Source organism: Canis lupus, chromosome 34 (assembly GCF_003254725.2).
Source record: "Canis lupus dingo isolate Sandy chromosome 34, ASM325472v2, whole genome shotgun sequence".
NCBI classification, from domain to species: Eukaryota; Metazoa; Chordata; class Mammalia; order Carnivora; family Canidae; genus Canis; species Canis lupus.
This window is the reverse complement of record NC_064276.1, coordinates 33,606,434-33,629,777: the sequence shown is the minus strand read 5'-3', so window position 1 is coordinate 33,629,777 and position 23,344 is coordinate 33,606,434. Positions and strand designations below refer to the sequence as shown.

The 23,344-nt window shown below is 37.5% G+C and overlaps 1 protein-coding gene across 3 annotated transcripts in view; it reads right to left on the bottom strand.

Moving 5' to 3' along the window:
• LOC112645926 (uncharacterized) overlaps nt 1–23,344 on the bottom strand; it is a 548,956-nt gene that overhangs the window by 28,585 nt on the left and 497,027 nt on the right. For all 3 annotated transcript variants that reach the window (XM_049105761.1, XM_049105760.1, XM_049105762.1), the window contains one exon: nt 17,948–18,021. In XM_049105761.1, the coding sequence (XP_048961718.1) occupies nt 17,948–18,021 (74 nt within the window). The remainder of the gene's footprint in view (nt 1–17,947; nt 18,022–23,344) is intronic.

Below are 23,344 nucleotides of genomic sequence, written 5' to 3'. Positions count from 1 at the left end.
TCTTTCTAGAGACCCAGAATTCAATGCATAAATTTTGCTTCATTTCAAGTGCCAAAACAAACAGGAAAAGAGAAGAAACGGCTCTTGTTATAAGCCAGCTTCAAAGATAGAAGCTGGGTACTTTGGAAGTCATATAAATTAAAATAATTATTACTTCTTGTAAAATCTTAGCGTGGCTTCATGTGTTATTCAGTGCCATCTTGTTTTAAGCCTCATTGCCATCTAGTTAAGGGCAATTGTCGGGCTGCCCTACTGTACACAGTGGGCTCCATAGTGTAATGAAGCAAGAGGGGACAAGGAATTGGACGGATTTGGCTTCCATTTTAGCTCTGCAAAACGAAGGTGACAATTCTTTCTGTACGTTGTGCTGCCAGGTATTAGAGATAATGTTTAAACCACAGCTGGCCCAGGGCCTGGCATGGACTTGGCAACAGCAGCGGTAAGCAGCTTTCCTCCCAGTGGCAAGTGGCTAAGCTAAGGGATAGAGGTCAAAGGCAACAGCCCAGAGCTGCCAGGGGAAACATATAAAACTCAGAGAACTCACCCTGCTTATTCAAGTCCTAAACCTTCGTTGTTCATTCAAGCACAAGGAGTAATCCATTTCAGTGTTTCTCAGTCTTAGCTGATCTATAATCAGATTGTTCCCACAGGAAGGAGGGATTTAGCCACGTTGCTCTTTATGTAGGGACTATAGCATGTAAGCATTGGAGAATTTATTGTAAATGGTCCTTTTATAGATCACACAGCAGATCATGTCACTCCTCTGTGCGAAGTCCTTTAGTGGTTCCCTCATTTCATTCGGCTAAAAGCCAACGTCTTACAATGGCCCACAAGGACCTATGTAACAACCCTCTGCTTTTCCGATTTCATCTCTGTAGCTCTTCCGGTCTGGCTCTCCACTGGGTCTGGATCCACTGGCCTCTCACTGCTCCCAAACTCTCACTTGGACTCCAATCTTGCTCCTCCAGATCCACCTTGACCACTTCTTACTGCTACCAACTGTTTTGTCTAGCCTGCATTCCCGATTCCATTGACTTTACCTCTTCTACTTTGCCTTTTTTGCCCAACAGTACTTATTACCTATCATACTACAGATGATACTTCTTTTGAGGTTTATTAAGTTTTCTCTCACTAGAATGTAAGCTCTAAGAGGGCCGTGCTCTTTGGCAGTCCTTGGGTACATACCAGGGGCCTCCATCAGTGCCTGGCCCACAGAAAAATGGGCAAAGGACATTAATCAACAATTCATGGGGGAATGCACTTGAAGAGACAAGGTATAGAAAGACGCAAAACCTCACTAGTAATCAGGGAGAGGCAAATACAAATACTATTTCCTTTGAAAACCTGACATAAGCTAGACGACTAAGTTATGCAACTGCAACTCTCACATAACTGGCACACCTACTTCGGACAGCAATTGGGCATTATTAAACAAAGTTGAAGATGCAGTGCTATGCCCCAGCAAACCCACAACTGGTACAAACCCTACATAAACCCTGCCATAGGTACACAAGGTCACGGGCACAGAGATGTGTTTTGAAACACTGCTGGTAACGCTCAACAATTGAAAATAGCTTATGGGACTCTGGTTAGAAAAGTGGAGAACAAAGCTTCCACACCTTCACGCAGCAGGGGCCTTGTGAGCACTCAGAAGGAGCCAGTCAACATCTACCAATACAAACTAACTTCCAAAACAACAGTTGAGGGAAAAGTCAGGTTGTAGGTTGAAATGCCCAGCATGCGGTTATCTGTTGATCCAAGGCTGAACTTTACAAAATGTTACTGTCCCTAGCTGATACATGACTATTTCTCAACTCTGCTCCGAGTTTGGATGAAGTTCAGTGATTCCACCCCATTCACAAAGAATAGCAAGTTGTGTCTCTGAACTGTTTCTACCTTAGTGTCACATAAACAGGCTGGCTTGCGTTGACTATAGGGAGGGCTGCCCTAAAATCTCCAAAAGTTGCACACAATGTTCACATTAAATAATCTAGGTCATTAGAGTTCAACCATGACTTTTCTCAAGGGCTGTTTTCATAGACTTTATCTTGTTCCATGTGACATATCTCCAGCAATAGACCATTTTAGTTGTTATTTGCAGATACGGCTCTCAATTTTGGAGGAAATAGAACCATACTGTGGTTCCCAAATACGACATTATCAGAAAGAGAATGAGATTTTTAGATATGATCTAAATATGTGAAGCTTTAAGTATAAAAACAGTTAACTCATACACTTTCTAAAATGCCAACAACTTGATTTGTTATTTGAAACAGGGCAAAACAACATATAGTTTTTAAATGCTCATTAAGACCCCTTAGTTTTCCTTTCAAAACATTCTGATTTTTTGTTAACCATCTTACTTAGGATGGAAATGACCAAGAAGCTCCCTGGCTCCCAGAATAAGTTCTTCTCTTTTCAAATGAGAACATGTCCCTTTTATAGTAAATCTTGACAAAATGAGGTTAAGTTGGGTCCTAGACAAAAAAGATAAGCAGCGCTGTGGGGGCATCCCCAGCGCTCAGTGGTTTAGCGCCACCTTCACACCAGGGTGTGATCCTGGAGTCCCGGGATCAAGTCCTATGTCAGGCTCCTTGCATGGAGCCTGGTTCTCCCTCTCTGTCTCTCATGAATAAATAAATAAAATCTTAAAAAAAAAAAAAAAAAAGAAGCAGCACTGTGTGCATTCTTCATCTACATGCCTCCCCTCACTGTAACTCCTGGTTAACAATGATTCTCATCTGACTTTCTCTACATTAGTTGTTAGCTGGGTTGGTTTCAGGGGTTATTAATATGAGTTCACGAGTTAATAGTTAATCTCAGTGGTTTCATGATCTTTTTGGAGTTACGAACAAAAATGAATGTGTACCTATGTTTTTCTAGGGAGAATTTCCATAGCTTTTGATAGATTCTGTAAGATGTTGAGTATCCCCTCAATTTAAAAAAAGTGATTAAAAACTAAAAAAAAAAAAATGTTTTGCAAATTGGGTCATTGTTTTCAGCTGGGGTTTTTACAGAGTGCAGAACAGAATGATTCCTTGGGTCGGCCCCTGAGAGGTTCTCATTCAACCAAACTGTGGAAAGATTCAGGAATCTGCATTTTTAAAAGGTACTTCAAAAGATCTTGATGACACTGATTCAAAAGACACTAATCCACAGAATAAAATTAAGAGTTTTTAGTGTTGCCTTCATGGTCTTTGTCCCTAACTAATCTTCCTAGTCTTATTTTATCCATTAGTCCTATTGCCCTATAAAGCACAGATCATTCTTCCACTCATTTACTCCTGTATTCAAAGAATAGCTATCAGATTCATTATAGAGACCATGTGCTGTACTTCAAAGATGCAGTGGTTGACAAATACGACCAGCTTTTCTTTACATTTTATCTCCTCCTCATTCACCAGGTAAGTGCCTATTAATCCTGCAAAATCCAGGTCAAATACTACTTGTGCAAACATTCTAGATCCTTTGAGACAGATTTCTTGTGTTTTGCTCAGTGGATTCACAGCACTTTTTTTCAAACTTCAATTATACTTCCGTGCAATTATTTTTTCTGGTTCCTGTTTTCTGTGCTTCCGGTCAGGAACCTTGTAAAAGTCTTAAACATATCCATCAGGCTTTCTTCTGTTCCAGTGCAAAATTCCCAATAACATTTCTGAATGGATGAGAAAAATATCACGTTTTCTTTCCTACTGAGAGTATATACATTTCAGTATGATACTCTTGAAACCCAAAAATCCCTAAGAAGAAAAGGTAAAGTATTCCTGTGGTCAGAATCCTAAACACAATGGTATGCTATGGGGAAACATACTTTGGTTAGGGAATCTTCATTAAACCTGCCAACATATCTGAAGAACTAGCCCCTCAAAAGAGGCTCTTATTGCACAAAAGGGTGGGGATACATCTACGCATTGGCCCTTGTGACTAGAATGGTCTTCAGCTCAGAGTGAGCATTGTTATCCTTCCCCCCTCCCCCGCCCCGCCAGAACTAGTTGTCCTATCAGACAATGTTAAAGATATCATCACCAGGGGAGACACTGGAATTTTATTAGATTTGGAAAGCAACCACAAGGAAAAACCAAGAGTCCATCTAAAGTTGGTTTATCCTCAATGTCTTTGAGAAAATCTATCAGTTGAAAGAAAATAAGGGAGCATTTTCTGAGTCTTGGATGCAGTGACAACAGTGAGGGTCAAGCCAGAGAGAGGGTACCTGGTAAAGAAAATTCACGTGGGTGACATCTGGAACAATAGTTGATCTTCTATTAATTCAGGAGCTATCTTTAAGCACTCCTTTCAGAGCCAGGAATTTTAAAAATATGTCATTAAAACATGATTTGGGTTCCAAATTCATGCCTGAATATATTTGTAAGCTTGATATTTTTGAAGTATTTTTTAAGTTCTTAGGAAAAAGCCACACTACAAGTAATTTGTATCTCCTCAGTACTTTTATTCTGTGTATGTTGTGACATTTGTAAGATTTAAAAATGTTGTGAAAGCATACTTCACATTAGTAGAAATATCATATATTTTCTTCTTAAAGTGTGGCACTTCAAGTGATGTACTTTTTGAATTCAGGCATCTTTTAAATTCTTGATCCCTATTCAGTTTGAAGCACTTCATTCCTGAATAGAGGATTTCCCCTCATGTGTTGAGGTACGGATGTCCAAGCCTTGTATATACATATTTATACATACAGAGATAAAAACGCACAGATGGAAATTACTTAAGTACAAGATATGTGCATGTGTGGAAGTTGCCATCCACAATTTTCCTTAACAGGTAGATATGTTTTGATTTTTTAAATTAAACATGCATTTACAATGACACCCATGCTTAAAAAATGGAACATTTCCTTAAAAAAAAAAAAAAGAAAAAACCTAATTTCTGGGCTTTTCTTAAAAATGAGAAGTTCTGGCATCCGGGGGTCAACCTTCTTGCTTGGACATAGTCAGTAGAGTTGGGAAGCAGCTTGGTGGCCAACTTCCGTGACAGGGCAGGGAATCTTCCTACCATCCCAATATTCCCTAACATTTTTGGATCCTGAAGGATTTTCACATTTTTAACTTTTCTTCTTAAAACTGTATATTTAATACCAGAAAAAGTGTCTATATATCTAATATCCATTCATATCAGACTGCTGTTCCAGTATGCTCCAAAAATCCCAAAAGGCTGAAAGATTTATTCTTGATTGACTATAGCATTTCCTTCAGGTGGAGTTAAGGAGGAAAGAAAGCGCTGACACAGCAGATGATGGGAATGGGAACCCTCACAGCTGTTCTGCTCCTTCCTTCCCAGGGGCATCTCCGGGGTGCTGAGCAACCATATTCATGGGAAGTCCTGGGACATTGCTCTTGGAATTTCTTCCAATTTCTTTGGAATTTCTTTTTCAGCAACCAGGAGCAGGTGATGCTAAATTTAGCTCTATTAGGAAAATATGTGTTAATCTACCTCAAGACAGGTATGACTGTCTGTAACATTTGTTCCCAAGCTTTAGCAAGCATCAAAACCACCTGAAGGGCTTATTAAAACACAGCATTCCAGGCCCCAGGGTTTCTGACTTAGTACGTGGGATGGAGCCAAAGATTTTGCATTTCTAACAAGTTCCCCAGGGATGTTGATGCTACTGGTGTGGGGACCTCAGTTTTAGATCCACTTGCCTATACATACATAGAATTTTTCAGATTCCTCTGAACACTTGTAAATGCCATATTTATGCAGAAAACGTCAGTGAAGGTAGCACCTCCTAGCAAACATCTGGATGACATTCACTAGGCAGAGGCTGAACCCTTCATAAATCATCCAGAATTCTTAGGATCATACCTATACCACTGACCAGCTCTATGTTTTTATTCCCCTGCCCTACCATCTACGGTAATCCACAGACTAGCTATGGCATTGTAACTAAGGATAAATGAATGAGAAAAGCAGAGATAATCATTAGATTCTTATCATTTTCCCGTCAGAGGATCATTTCTTTTGATACATGTATTTTTTTAATTGAAAGGAATCCTTAAAACCACACGGTGGCAGTGTAATCACATGAGTGACACTTGTCATGGTGCTGGAGTTGGGTTTCTGAACCCATTACACATTAAGAGATAATTCGGAAAGCTAAGCATCTGCGGTTTTGGCTTAACAATTATTGGCCCATAAAGTGTAAATGACAAGTTGTAGTCAGATACCTCTACAAAAAGCCTCCGTCGGAGCTTTCAATATTTTTACAATGCCTCAGACAGAATGCATCTTTCCCCTCTGCCGTTTCATAGTGTGAAAACAACTTCACAAGAACAAGCAACAGATCATTTCATGCATGAGCTATGTAACAAATTCAATACAAAATAACCCCGGCTTCAGTTTAGCAAATTACTGGGTGATAGTAAATTTGCTTCTAGACTTTAATCATTTTTGAAAAGTGAATTTGTTTCTTCTCTTGCATTGCTTAATTTTAGATATACAGCCAAGTAAAATTGAACTTTCCTAAATTTGCTTACTACAGTATCTACCTGGACCTTCTCTTTTTATAGTGAGACTGCAACAGGAGAGTAAGTCTTTGGTGCATTTCGATTGGCTGATTGACTATTAATCTTACTTTATAATAACTTACTTTATCGATATAACTAATAGAATATGAGGAGTACTGGATTCTTAGGATAACAGGGTTCTGTCAAAGTGAAAGACATATTTCTCTAGTCTGTTCCCTGTCCTAAAACAAAATATTCTGAACTATCAGCAGAAATGGCAGGTTCCTGGTGGTGGTGGAGCGAGGGGTGTGGGAATGACTTAGTATTAAATATCACAAATGCTTCCTTACGTGCATCTTGATATGATGCTTCTGGTCCCCTGAGCAATGGGAACAGTCAAGTTAGAGCATTGCCAATATGATGATAGATAGGGGTCAGCAGAAGGGAACAAAGAACTTAGAAACTGCCCACACAACATGAGGTAGAGTTCCAGTTTGCTGACAAAATATGCCTTTGCCAACAATGATAGGGCCTAAAACCATCAGCAACCAGATTGGAGCGGGAAAGGAGGGAAACATCAGTGTTTCTACAAACCATCCATCCCTATCCATCCTCCTGAATATGTTAGGACTTCTCACACCACCACAGACATCCTGATTCTGGTTTTAGCTGCTGACCTCACATTCTGTATCAAAGAATGCCCTCTGGGCATTCTAAATCAGACAAAAATACTCTCAGAGAAGTACACTGTGAGTGAGATTGCCCCAAATTCAGGGATCTGAAGGGAAAGGTGTGCTAACCCAGAGAAAGACAAAATGATCTTCCCAAATGCAGACTACAGAAGTCATTAAAATGTTATTTTGAGGATGTAGCTATTGCTCTAATGTGGGTAACATGCGCTGCACTTTATTGCCACGCGTGTTAGGTGGAATGGGAGCTCAGAGAGCCCGCCAGCACTGCAGAGCTTCACAGTACAGCAACAGCGTCTACAGTTTCAGAGGTTACAACTCCCCGGGTCCTCGTTGCGATTGATGGGCTGCACACGGTGTTCAGAATTTCTTATTTGGCCCACATCATTTGAGTTTTTAACCTGCTCTCCTAGTCGAGCCACTCCATACTCAGCCAGCTTCTTTCATATGGTGTCCAAGTTTTAGTCTATTCCAGAATCTCAAGATTGAGTATTCAAGGACAGGTTTTTTAAGATTTAGAAAAATTACACTCCACAACACAGTTTCATGCATACATTCAGCCATATACGGAGCCGTGCCTGTATGTATGAGGTCGGTATTATTATACCCACTTTGGATATAAAGAAACCAAAGCTTAAGAGAGGTCAAGTAATAGTTCATTTTTCTGTCTTTGTTTCCCCTGCCTTTGGAGACGTGTCTAATAAGAAGTTGCTGCAGACGAGGTCAAAGAGGTTTCTGCAAGTGTTTTCTTCTGGGATTTTGATGGATTCCTGTCTCACATTTAGGTCTTTCAACCATTTTGAGTCTATTTTTGTGGATGGTGTGAGGAAATGGCCGAGTTTTATTTTTCTGCATGTGGCTGTCTGATTTTCCATATGTTGAAGAGACTGTCTTTTTTTCCATTGGATATTCTCTCTGGCTTTGTTGAAGATTAGTTTACCATAGAGTTGAGGGTCCATTTCTGGGTTCTCTATTCTGTCCCATTGTTCTATGTGTCTGTTTTTGTGCCAATGCCATACTGTCTTGATGATTACAGCTTTGTAATAGAGTTTAAAGTCCAGAATTGTGATGCCATTGGTCTTGGTTTTCTTTTTCAACATTCCTTTGGCTATTTGGGGTCTTTTATGGTTCCATGCAAATTTTAGGATTATTTGTTCCAACTCTGTGAAATAAGTTGATGATATTTTGATAGGATTGCACTGAATGTATAGACTGCTCTAGATTGCATAGACATTTTAACAATATTTGTTCTTCCAATCCCTGAGCATGGAATGTTTTTCCATTTCTTTGTATCTTCCTCAATTTTTTTCATGAGTGTTCTATAGTTGAAAATAGAGTTACCCTACAACCCAGCAATTGCACTACTGGGTATTTACCCCAAAGATACAAATGTAGTGATCCAAAAGAGCATCTGCTCCCCAATGTTTATAGCAGCAATGTCCACAATAGCCAAACTATGGAAAGAGCCCAGATGTCCATATATATATATATATATAAAATATATATTTACACACATATAATGCAATACTACTCAGCCACCAAAAAAAAAAAAAAAGAAAAAAGAAATCTTGCCATTTGCAACAATGTGGATGGAACTAGAGGATATTATACTAAGTGAAATTAGTTAGAGAAAGACAATTATATGATTTAATTCATATACGGAATTTAGGAAATACAACAGAGGATCATAGGGGAAGAGAGGAAAAAATAAAACAAGTCAAAATTGGAGAGAGAGACAAACCATAAGAGATTCTTAATCATAGGAAATAAACTGAGGGTCATTGAAGGGGAGGGGGTTGGGGGGATAGGGTAGCTGGGTAATGGACATTAAGGAGGGCATGTGATATAAGGAGCACCAGGTATTGTATAAGACTGACATTAACAAGCTTGGAAGGACTCAGTCGTTATGCTTCTTATCTTCAGAACAATTATTTCTTCTTTCCTACATACTCCTTCCATATGAAGACTATAGAGGCACAAAACTATTATTTTTGTCCGAGTATAGATTACAGGCAGTTTACAAAAAGTAGATTCTTTCTCCATGTAAATGCTATTTTTTAAAATACTGACACACACATTAGCACTTAAAGAATATTCCATATAATATTTATATGCATAATATGTACTAGCAATATGATGTTGGACAGTTATAATTTTATCAAAGTACAATTACAAGGATTACTATATTAGCTATAATTCTTTTTGACAATTCAATCAAGCTTCAAAATTTCAAAAGAAGTTTATTAAGTTGCCTCATTGATTGATTTTTTCATTATTTATACTCTATTAAAAAAAAAAGAAGTTTTAAAATAACTTACAAAAAAGAGAGAGCCATAAAATGGAATCATTAAAGTAAGAATGAAAGAATAAGAAGTGGGGATCCCTGGGTGGCTCAGTAGTTTAGCACCTGCCTTCAGCCCAGGGTATGATCCTGGAGTCCCAGGATCGAGTCCCACATCAGGCTCCCTGCATGGAGCCTGCTTCTCCCTCTGCCTGTGTCTCTGTCTCTCTGTGTCTCTCATGAATAAATAAATAAAATCTTTTAAAAAAATAAAGAATAAGAAGTATGCCATAAAAGGGACATGAAATTTGTGCCCAAAACCTTGGATTAAAGAAAATAACTGTAAATAGACATGCTTTATTCATGAGTTTCCAGATAGCTAAAGAAAAACAAATGAACGAATATAGTTTCCTAACTGATAAAAAAGAATACTAAGTTTTTTTAAAAAGACACTAATTTTTGTACTATTAAACTTAAAATGTTTTGACTTGTGTATGTGGTGAGGTAGGAGTAAAGATCCCTTTTTTCCCCTCTATGATTATTCAGGAGATCCGATGTCATGACCATTGCATGTTCACTGTACTGGAGGGTGATTGTTGTCATATATCAATTGACTCTGTATGAAAGGGTCACTTTTCTGAACTTTTTATTATATTCTATTGGATATTATCTTACTTACTATAACTTTTATGTAGTAATTAAAGTTCTCCAGCTCTATTCTTATTCTTCAAGATTGTCTTGGCCCTTCTTAGATCTTTACTTTTCCAAATGTATTTTATAGTCAGTTTGCCAATTTCAAAAAAAAAAAAAAAAAAAAGCAGAGATTTTGATTTTGATTGAGTTGGTATTATAAATCTGCCAATCCATGGCCATGCTATGCCTTCATTACTTAGCTTTTTAAATTGTTTTCAATAATATTTTATAGGTTTTTTTTTTTTAAGATTTTATTTATTTACTCATGAGAGACACAGAGATAGAGAGGCAGAGACACAGACAGAGGGAGAAGCAGGCCCTATGCAGGGATCCTGATGTGGGACTTGATCCCAGGACTCCAGGATCACGCCCCAGGCCAAAGGCAGGCACCAAACCACCAAGCCACCCAGGGATCCCCAATAATATTTTATAGTTTTAAGTTAGAAACATTATACATCTTAATGTATAACTTATTTTTGATATTTGATATTCTCTAATGCACATGGTATCTTTTTAAAAATTGTTTTAAAAATTGATATTTGTTTGTTTCTGGTATATACAAATGCAATTATTCTGGTCATTGATGTAGTATCCAGTGACCTTGCTAAAGTTACCTATTTGTTCTAACAGGTAGGTAAATTCTTTTGTTTTCTAGACACACAATCAAGTTATCTAGGAACAATGGCAGTTTTGTATCTTTGCTTTCCGGAAGTCTTCTTCTTGAATTATTATGCTAGATAGGACTTAAACTGCTATATTGTAAAGAAGTGATAGCAATGTCCTTATCATGTTTTGTCAATCTCAAGAGGGTAGTTTTAGCATTTTACCACAAAGTATGATGTTTGCTGTATTCATTTTTTCATATTTTTAAAAACCAGATTTTTGAAAATAGGTAATTCTTTTCCGCATTTGCTAAGAGTGTATGTGTGTTTTATTATAATGAATGTCAAATTAATGATGTAACTTTCTGCATATAATAACAAGATCATATAATTCTGTTCTATTTTTCCCGAATATTATAGTCCATCCACTACACTGATTTTCAATTGCATCTTTACTTTTGAATTCCTGTTATGAACCTCCTTGGGCAAGATATATTATCATCTATATTATATATATATATATAAACATATATATAGGATATGTATAATATATATACAGATCCTAGATTTAAATGTGAAAGATAACATAATAAAGCTTTTAGGAAAAAACATAAGCAAATTTATACATGAGCTTGAGTAAGCAGAGTTCAGAAAAATAAAGAATGACAAATTAAACCATATAAAATTAAGAACCTCTGTTCACTGAAAAACATCATTAAAGGAGTGCAACTGTATGCCACAATGTGGGAGAAGATATTTGTAATACATATAAGCCTACCAAGGACCATATCCAGAATATGGAAAGAACTTCTATGGGCCAAAAATAAAAAGCAGGCAACCCACTTCAAAATTGGGCACAGTACTAGAATAAAGATTCACAAAAGAGAAAATCTGAATGACAATACATATATGAAAAAGGAATAAATATCATTAATGATCAGAGGAGTGCAAATTAAAACCATAATGAGGTACCATTATACACAACCCTGGAATGACTAAAATGGAATGCACAGTATCAGGCATTTTCAAGGATGGAGCGACTCGAATATTACAAAAGTACAGATTATTATAAGCACTTTGTAAAACTCTTTGGTACCACCTTACTCAAGATAAAGGTCCATATAAGATGCCGGAATTCCACCACTAGGTGCATACTTAAGAGAAATGCACAGTATCCTTACAAAATATATGAAGGAATGCTCAGAGAGGCACTATGCACATTAGCCACAAGTTGATGACTCCTCCAGTGGCCGCTGGGGTAGCCAGCCTGTGGGATGACCTGCTAGGATCCCTGATAGTCCCACCCTCTTGTAGGCTCTTCTCACGCTATAACAGGGCTGTGTGGTCAATAGACTATGGCAGAAGTGATGGCATGTGGTTTCTGGGATTCCTCATCAAAGACTGGAGCTTCTCAGGCTCTCTCCACGCCTCCGATCCCCTCCTTTCACTGCCTCCTCCTCTCCTTCTCACTTCCTCTCCTTCTTCCCCCTCGTTACTCCGCTCCTTTCACCTCCCCCCTTCTCTTTCTCCTGACTGTTTTGGGGAAGCCAGCTGCCATATCAAGAGAAATACTATGAAGAGAGGTGTGGTGAGGAACTGAAGCCTTCTGCCAACAGACACATAAGTGAACTTGGAAGCAGTTTGCTTCAGTCAAATCTTCAGAGACTGAGCCTGGCTGGCAGTTTAAACACCATCTCATGAGAGTCCCCGAGCCAGAGATGCCAGTGAAGTTGCTCCCAGGTTTCTGAACCTCAGAAACCTTGGGAGATAATGTTTGTTGTTTTAAGGTGCAAAACTGTTAGGAATTTGAGGTAATTTGTTATGCACCAATAGGTAACTAATATATCTATCAATAAGAGAATGGAACATTGTAGAATAATCATGAAATGAAATACTAAACAGCAATGCGAATGAACAAACTACAACTATGTGCAACATTATAGATGGATCTTGCAAATATATTTAGTAAAAGAAACCAGATGCTTAAAAGTACATATATTATAATTTCATTTGCATAAAGATCAAAAGCTGACAAAACAAATCTATGGTGATAGAAGCCAAGATAGTGGTTACTCTTCTATGAGGCATGAAGGGGCTTCTAAGAATATCAATATGCTCTAGTTCTTGGTCTGAGTATTGTTGACATGGATGTGTTCATTTTGAAAATTTCTCATTCTGAACACTTTTCTAAATGTATGTTGTAATTAAACAGTTTAGTTAGATTAAGAGGAAATGTATCATGATTTCAGTGTGAGGGTCTCTGAACAATATAATGAACTATTTTTTGATGACAGTTTCTTAAAAGTACAGAATCACTTTACATGTTGTCATTTCTGATACTAATTCTTGATAAAAACCAAGCACAAAATAGTGAATCACTGTACCATGAAGATGATTCTCTAGGGAATTAAATTAATACGGTCCCGGTATATAGTTTTCTAATAATCAAATTTAATTTTGAGATAAGCTTAGCAGTGTTTCTCAAACTTTAATATGCAGAGGAAATACCTAGGGGATTGACTTAAAATGGAAATGCACTGCCTCTACTCCCAGAGAGTCTGATTCAGCAGGATCGACAAAGGGCCATGAATTTGTATTTTTAACAAATATTCCAGTGCAACACTTTGCAAAATACTGAAATAAAATTGTAGACTTTTTTTTTTTTTTTTTTTTTTTTTTGCAAACCTCAGTACATACTTGCATTTCAGAATTCCAAACAGAAACCAGTTTAACTGCAAATACACATGGTATTTGGTGGCTATAAAAGAAAAAAATTCTTCAAAATGGGGGAAGACAAAAATTAAAGCCTGAATATAAGAACTCATATTTTTAAATGCCTTTGGAGAGTAAAAATGATATGAATTTAAAAGAATCACATATATTCTACTGATTCTAATCTATAACTTCTGTTGCATGAGAGAGGCGATATCTATAAAATATATGCATCTGTTGTACAATTAAATGTCACTATAATGTGAACATCACCCCTGCTCAAAACGTACACACTTGTTGCACTCCAAGTAGCCAATTCTGAATCTTTAATTAACAGACACAAGTTGGAGACCCCACAAATTTCAGTAAGATCACAGTGCTTTCTTAGAAGTTTATCTGTCCTATGTCATGTCCCTCATTACAGTTTGAAAATCTTTACTTGGCTGTGGAAATGACTCTGGCACGGAAAGCATGTGACTCTGACTTAGGGGGACAAGTAAGCAATAGCTCTCAAAGGACAAATATCCAAATAACCTGTTTTCATGCAAATATACTCATAACAAACAAAGTAAGGCAAAAGGAATCCTGAAGACATAAGATATGTAGGCAGAATTATTTATAAAATGTATTATTCTGAAACTGCCCAAGAGGCATCAGCAAGTCTTTAAAGGTCCCTTATGATCACTGTTATAAGTACTGCTGGAAATAACATACAGCAGTAATAAACCATGGGAAGCTACAGAAGCAGGCATACCATTTACTTTACCAAATGGGGTTTATTTTTCCTCTGTAGTCTCCTCTTAATAATATGAGCCCCACAGTGAGATCTGTGTCTAGATTTACGAAGTCAGTGAAAATGGGGGAGGTCCCAGGTCCTTGTTGTATGCCAGCAACTCTGTAATCATGCAACAGCTCGCTGGGCAGGGGATGTGGCTACCTGCGTTCTGTCCATTAGCTAGGCTTGTTGCTGCTCATTAAATTCTTAATGCGAATGACAACAGTACAACCGATGGAGGGTTATAAATGCAGCTACCTCGGGTGCAAAATTATGGGCCAGACGTTGAGGTCCCTATTGCTAAGGCTATGGATTTTTCTATTAGAACTACCACATGAAGGGATGTATCAACATGCTTATTAACATCTTCGCCTTCTATAGAGTAACTATTTGGCCCCGGTGAGACCGGTAACATCTCCTCCTTCTCTGTTCAGTAACCTTTAGAATAATGGGTAATCGAGGTAGTGCCTCAGAGTGCCAAAGGATGACATGGAAGCTAGCAAGCATGGTGGCAGAAGCAGACTAGAAAATAGATATGTATATATGCAGACATACATCTACACGCATATGCACATGTATATCCATATTTACACTCATGCATTTATATGCACACATATATACATGTATATCCATACACACACACACATATACACACGTATATATGAAAGAAAAAAGAAAGAAAAAAATGAAGAAACCCTTTCAGAACAGGCTATTTTAAAAATCAAGTCTCCATTAAATAGAGAAATTATGTCAGTATTCAACCGATGTAGAAATGTAGTAACTAGTGCAAAACGCCAATATGGAACAACTTAGTTATGATTCGCAAATGCTAACTTCACTGAGGGCTATAGATAATTCAAAGTCTGACATCTCGGGGATCCCTGGGTGGCTCAGTGGTTTGGCACCTGCCTTCAGCCCAGGGTGTGATCCTGGAGTCCCGGGATCGAGTCCCACGTCAGGCTCCCTGCATGGAGCCTCCTTCTCCCTCTGCCTGTGTCTCTGCCTCTTTCCCTCTCTGTGTCTCTCATGAATAAATAAACAAAATCTTAAAAAAAAAAAAAAAACAAAGTCTAACATCTCAAATTTGGCATATACCATGAGTAAAGGAATTGGTACAATCCAGTACATGAGGGGCTATTAATATCGCAACTCGGAATCTGAGAAAGCAGTTGCTATTGATTAATTGCAAAAATGTCTCCAATTCTTCGCCCAGCCTTGTACCCCTGCCCTTTGCAATGTGACGTTCAGCTCCTCCCTTCAACTAGTGGAGTTCATTGCTCTACCCCTTGCAGTTTGGTTGGCCTTGTGACTTGCTTTGGCCAGTGGACTGCAAAGGTGATGGTGCACCGGCTCTGAGCTTAGTCCTAGGCCATCTTGAACCAGCCAGCCATAGGTGACCCGCCAACTGACCACAGACACTGGAGAGCCCAGCTAAGTCTGGCCCAGACCAGAACAACTGCCCGGTCTACCCATGGACTCATGAGAGATAATAGTTACTGTTTTGTGTCGTTAAATTTGAAGGCCATGTGCAACACAGCAATAGCTACACAATCTTGGCTGACATTATGGTGAATAAGTTACTGCTCTAAATAAAAGATTTTTTTTCACATTCCTTTCAGTTGTAGATTACAGCCATTATTATCATTTTTGCTATGTCATGTGAGGCGCAGTTCTCAGTACTTCATACAATTACTACATTTAATGGCTTTAAAAATCCAGATTTTTGGTATGATGCACTTCCTAAAAAGGAGATCTGACTAACCACAGCGACACTAGTTCCTTGTCATTGACCCTCTGCATTAGAAAGGTAGTTTAGGGCAGCCCGAGCAGCTCAGCGGTTTAGCGCCGCTTCAGGTCAAGGTGTGATCCTGGAGACCCGGGTTCGAGTCCCATGTCGGGCTCCCTCATGGAGCCTGCTTCTCCCTCTGCCTGTGTGTCTCTCTCTCTGTGTGTCTCTCATGAACAAATAATTAAAATCCTAAAAAAAAAAAAAGAAAGGTAGTTCAAAGCATCAGCACCATTACAGGAAAGTGGTGGGAGTATTAAAAGTGATCCAAACATGGGGTGATGGGATCCAGATGAAAAGTGAGGTACATCTTGAATAGCCAAACTCTCTAGTAACCTTTCTATCCTCATTTGGCACTTTGAACTGAAATCAACCTCAAAAGCTCAAGATGAGATGCATTTAGAAAAATGGCTAATATCTTTAAATCATCATGAGCAGGCATCAACTGGGACATTGGACCCAGAATTATCTTTTGTACATGAGCAAAGACAAGCATCCTAAAATTCTTTCTTCCTAAAAACCAAAACCTAATTGCTGAGCAGATTTTCAGCAAACCTGAAAACAACCTAGTATCTACTCCATTACATTATTTGAATTCAGATGATAAAAGAACCTATATACTTTTAAACATGGTCTCTCTAAAAACACTGATGATCACAACATATTGGTGATCATAACATATTCTACAACTTGGAAGAGACTGTAAAATAATACCAAGACAGAAATATCTATTCCCTTGAACCCTGCAGAACTACTGTTTTGGCCTCCGGGTGGCTTCCAACATGAAATCCTCTTCATGGAGACAGAGGCAACAGTGGGGGAAGTCGCACTTCTTACTACTTTTAACCACAGTCACATGTGTTTCCATGGCCCTGTCCGCAAATACCAGCAACAGTAGTTGCAAAGAAACACAAAATTTAAATGAGAGTGAATTTCACACTTGAGGCAACAGGCGGCTTTACATTTGGATATGACATTCAGAGCTATGTTAAAATACTACTTTGCATACAGATTATTGAATGCTTTGTCTTGGAAACCAATTTGTGTTCTGTATGCCAGGACCAAGGGAGAACTGGCGATGCTGACTGCCAGAGTCCTTCATTTAAGTTACAGAATTCCAAGAAGAAATATAATTTCCCCCAAAGCATTTTTTTTAGAAAGGAAACCAGTAAACCTCTGAGGATTGAGTTACACCACCTACGATCAGAGTATTATATCCTTTGAAAGACATAGAAACTATCATTTTCCCCAAATTGGTAGTGAAAGAACTATAGAAATTCGCACATTCATCCTAAATAACAAAACACAGTTCACCAGATTATCTTTTTTTTTTAAAAAAACTTAAAGTTCTTGGAAAGCGACGTCTGAATATTTACAAAAATTAATTGCCGTAATACGAGTTACCGATTTGAGGATCTATCACATGAAAACCTGTATAGCTGTTTTTATATAGTAACCTCACAACAATCTCTCAACAGAGATATTATTGTTACTCCAATTTGAAACATAAGGAAAATGAAGTCTAATTCACCGGAGGTCCCATTAGAAATACATTACTGATTTAAATAAACGGTTTTGAATTAAAACAGTTTAATGCTCTTTTTGTTTCCTTTTGTATTTATCATCATTCATATATTGCTGGTTCTATGAACATCAAAATCTGAATCATTTAAGAACCAAAGAGACTCCTCTAGACCTTTCTTCCATTTCTCTTCTTTCTTTTCTATGACCTCACAGTTCTCAAAATTCCTCTATTCTTCATTTATATAACTGATTTAAAAAAAAATCTATCTTCTTATTTCTAAGCTCTTACTGAGCTTAATTTTATAGTCATGCTCCATGAAAACAACATATAGATTTTGGATAGGGAAGACTTCATAACTCACATGCCCCTCACTGGCCCTCCAGTTAGTCAATTCTGTTACCCAAGATTCAGGAGGTAACTTGCCTTCTTTGAGGACATCCGTCTGTACCAAACTTCTTTACCAGCATGTATAGTGCCATCATCTTCTCATTCAAACACTGTGAAAGACATTTGAGTTCACGTTTATGTATATGTGCTTTCATAAATAAGAACTAAAGGTTAGTGAAGATGGCAGTGGTCTTATACTATGTGTTCTTTTCATAGCGGATACATTTTAATTCAGATAACTAAAAACCACTCAAACTCTTTGACCTCAAAGCTGACATGTAATTAATCTTTAATGAGTTATTAACATTCTTTGCAAAGTTTTATAAGGCCTTGCTAGGGATTAATAAAATTATTAAAATTTGAAAAATTAGCCCCGAACAGATGAGTGGGATATTTTACTATCTTGTCAGGTGGATAACGTACTTGAATACTAAGTGTGTGGGAATGTGCCACTTTATAAAGGATGACTTTTACAAACATTTGCATGGCACTCTTAAACTATTCATCATCTGATGCATAGTCTTTTTATATGTTTTCAACGGAATTGTCCTACTTTTCATTTAAAACATTTAAAACAGAAGAGTGAAAAGAGTGCATAAAATCCAAGAGAGCACAATATTAGGATTGCTCCATTAAATACCATGAAGAACACATAATTCAAGATTGATGGCAATAAAAATTTAAGAGACTAAATACAATTGGAGTTGGCTTCTTTACCATTTCAACAGCTCTGTGATATTGAAGTGGACATTATTGTTTCCTTTTGGAGAATTTTCCAAGTTTGAACAAGATAACAGATATGAAAAATGTTTTGTAAAGCATAAAAAATTAAACACTTTTTAATCACGATATGACTACTAGAGGTGTAAATCAGACTGCTTGAAAAACATTGTTAAAATTATAGACCTTCCTCATAGAAATGCAAACTCCTAAGTCTACCCTATATAGGGTAGGGTAGTTGGCACTATTGTTTCATATTCTCTCAAATCTAAATTAAAATTTAGCAGCATACAGTGAAATCTACAATAAAAATACTCCAGATTCTAGAATATAATGAACTACAATTCCCTGGTAATAGCTAACACACATTACCCTTGTGGGAATACATAGGCAATTTCAATGATATTACAGAACTTCTTCCTTAAGATTTGAAAAGTTTCAGATTCAGCTTCCAAAACACATTAATTATGTGGACTCTCACTAAGGTAGACATCCAGGAAGTCTGAGCTCTTGGCTGTTGTGCTAAAGTGAGGCACATTAAGTGGTGTGCAGGCTTCCTTCTCTTCCTTCTCTATATTCAGACAATTGATTAATGATGGCACAAGAACACAGTTAGTAAGATCGACTGTATCTTAAAATAGCAGAAGGATTCTTTTCCCCCAGTTTCTTGGGCCTGTCATTTTTACTATAGAAAAAAAGCAAATACAGATATCTCAGACTGAGATTCACCATTGTCTCTAAAGCCAGCAAGCAGTTATTCATTCCAATTTGGAAATAACTATTATGATCAATCAGGTATTTAAAATTGAGCCACTTCAGACTGTTGGAAAATTGATTAATAGATAGATTTCATTTGACTTTCCTTTCATATTCTATCTCCTTTGGGGCCCAAGAGATAGTCACAGACACTCTTTAGTGTGGTCCTAGGAACTAGACCATTGGACAACTACAAATACAGTTAAGTATTGTTGTGCTGTCATTTGCAAACTGTCCTTAACATTGGAGATGTTAAAATATAAAGAGAACTATAACTTAGAATACATGATATAAATATGGCATATGTGGACATATGTGTGAGAGAGAGAGGAGGAAGAAAAAGATAAATTAAAACTTGACAATAGAGAATTTCAATGAGCTAAAAAAGTTACTTCTCAAAGTTATCAGCACAATGATTTAAATACATGCTTTGCAAGTCTTATGTGAAAGCAAATTTCCAGGTATTTGTGTCATTTCAACATTAATAACTCTCATGGATCCTGAATCCTTTCTATCATGATTGCATTGGATCTGACTTTCTAGAGTGAGAGGGATTGAGAATGAATACGATTCATCAACAGGGATAATGCATCTTGGAGAGACAAAGAAAATTTTAAGCATTCTGTTGACAGGAGGGGAGAAAAAGCAGGTGAACCATTTTGTTCCCTCCATTGTCAAGCCTTCTGTGTGAATAGTCTACAGGTGCTATCGTGTGTGTGTGTGTGTGTGTGTGTGTGTGTGTGTGTGTGTGTGTTTTAATTACCAAATCTTAAGTCACAAATCCTTTGTTTTTCTTTCCTTCCTCCCCCTCTCCCCTTTTTAGGCAGTATATGAGACAGTGACTATCTTTTCTTCTTGGAAGTCATCCTTTTTCTGAAATTGTCTTTAAGTTCTCCTATTTCCTCATCACCTTTTTCCACCTTTCTAAAGCAGGAGTAACAAACACAGGTCCCTGAAGCCCAGGCAGGAAATATATAGGAGTAAATAGACGGAGTCTCAGCAGGTGAACACCAGGGAGTGGTAGGGACCACGACCAACTGGAAAGTGCCTGCCCCACCCAGAGAGGTAGGTGCTGACTAAATGTAGCCATTTGTGCCCACACAGGAATATGGTCCCAGTGTTCCCACATCTGATTTTTAAAAATATTGAATCATATGGTAAAAGGAATTTGCTTGCCACTCAAAACACATCTGCAAGTCAAATTTAGCTCTAGGGCTGCCAGTTGTAACATCTGCTCTAAGCAAATCTTGATCTCATTCACTGGCTTCCCCTTCTGTATATTCCTCTAAATGTAGGGTATTTATTGAGTTCTGCTCATAGTTTCCATAGCTTTTGTCTTTAGTGTCTTTTTCTTAGTTCTCTCTTACAATCAGTCTCCACGTTGATGGTTCTCACACCTGTACTCCTGCTTCTGATCTTTCCTTTGAGTTCTTAGGATCTGATTTTCCAACAGATGATTATTTATGCATATCCTGCTCAGCATATCTCAAACTGTACATACTGAATCATGGTCAAACTTGGTCATTTTTCATTTTCCGCATCTGTTTACTGAAACATGTGGTATATAATATATATTTTAAAATTTGTATTATTTAATAATTATGTTATTTTTGTATATTAGTGTATATATTGTAAATATATTTTACATATATGTATATATAAATACATATATAAAATACATATAAATATAAAATAAATATATTTTATGTATTTGTATATATAAATACATATATTATGCATACAAATACATGTGTATATGTATTTTTGAAAGCTAGCATCACGTAGTGGTTAAGATCAGTCATTGGAGTCAAACTACTTAGGTTCTTATCGTCACTTACTAACTATGTGGCCTTGGGCAAATTACTTTACCTCTCTGTGCCTCTCTTTCCCCATCCTGAGATGGGGATAAAAAAGTACCTATCTCACAAGGTTATAGTGAGGATCGAAAAATTGACTAGAAAGCAGGATACAAAATAGAATTTTTTCAATTGTCCCAATTTGCAGAACAGATTTCAAATCAATGTGTAGTAGGCAATTTATTCAGGTTTCACTAAGGGAGTGTTAGTGTAGTTTTACGATTCTTAGCCTTTAGGTTACATTGAGGGCATATAACAAGTACTATGGATTAATCTTTAAAGACTGGTAGAGATTTTCTTTATTAGCCTGTAACTCACTGAATATAGCCATGTGCTAAATGCCCTTACAAAGGTGTAATATGTATTAGCCTATTAAATACTCTTAAGAATATGATAAGTCTTTTATTAGTTCAATTCTAAGGATGAGGAAACTAGGGTAAGTAAATACGTATCTAAAGCAACAAGAGCCGAAGTGGAGAAGCATAGGAGGTCAGGTGGTCTTCCCTGCATGGTACAGCATGTTTGGAGTTGTCAAAGAATCGTTCCTTTCCTTGTCCGCTCTCCATGGAATGCTTTCTCTTTACCTTACGCCCAGTGTAGAGATCTGAGAGAGAACACTCCAGGAGCTTGAGATGTGCCTTCTGGAAAGGGGTGGGGGTGGGGCTCATGAACTGGTATCAGACTCATATCTGAAGATAAGAGACCAGAGAGCAGCATTGCCACCAAAGGCAAATTGCAAGAGCACCTTTCCCACAGACCAGCTGCCCACACCATAGAGGGCATCTTGAAGAGTGATCCACCAAGAAAAGGGTGGAAGATGAGAACAGGGTCAGGACAGAGTGAAAAGCTCTACCCTTTCTCTCATGCCCATTTCTAAGCTTGAGTCAGGTCTGAGCTAGCAAGGGAACAAGTTTAAATTGGATTGGGAATTGAAGTTTTGATAAGAGAACTATACATTTAATTGGGTTACGCAGTAAAAACTGAGAGTGACTCGAAAAGTCTTGGGATCTTTCTGGGACCTCATCTAAGAGCAAAGAGAAATGAAACCACAGAGAGGCTGAGCAGAGCACAACTGCAATGATGTTCTACTCCTCATGGCTGAGATCACATTCAGCTAATCCTCAAAAACTTTTAGACACTTCTTATTTATTTTCAAAAGAAGGACTGAATCCTCTAATGTGTCATCTGGGGCTTTTCATCTTCTAACCCTATTCTATCCCCTTTACCTTTATCTCCCATCACAACCAAACTAAATCCAGTCATACTCCATTCCACACATTACTCTGCCTGGCATAAACTTCGTATCAGCCAATTATTCAGATTTTTACTCACCCTTTAGGATTTGGCCAATATCTTCCCTCTTTCATAAAGCCTCAAGGATTTCCCTTAGTGAGATTGATTACTTCTTCTCACACATCTATTATCTCATCCTCTCTTGAATATATAATTAAAATTAGTAGTTTATACAACTCTCTCATCCACTGAATTGTAAATGAATTCCATGAGGGCAGGAAGACATCTTATTTTTGTCTAGTATCCTATACAGCACTTAGCAAATGAGGCATGTATATATATAGAAAGTACAACAAACAATAACACAATTAAAACATAATGTGTATTACGGCCTGAGACCTTTCTCATTTTCAGAGCATTTGCAAAATTCTCAGGATGTCTACAGACCTTATGCAGATCTTTGTAAGATTTTTGCTTCAAAAAGAAACAACGATATCCAGACACACTGGTATCAAAAAACAAATTAGAAAATAACTCATTCCACATGTCCGACTGCTCCTTATATTTAAATATTAAACAATTACAGTAGTGGAATGAATACATGTCAGATAAGTAAAAATAAATATTCAACCATAAGTAGATAAAAATTCCAGAATACAGTGGACCATGAGCTCAACTAACAATGCACAAAGGCTGTGTGTGTGTGTGTGTGTGTGTGTGTGTGAATGAAAGCTATGTGTATTGGAAGTGTGTGTTGGAAAGTACAACTTCTGGAGGACTCACTTCGTAGAAATAATAATTTATTTTGTATGTTGCCAGATATTCAACTCCAGGCTTGAGGAGCAAGCCACAAATGTAATCATGGATT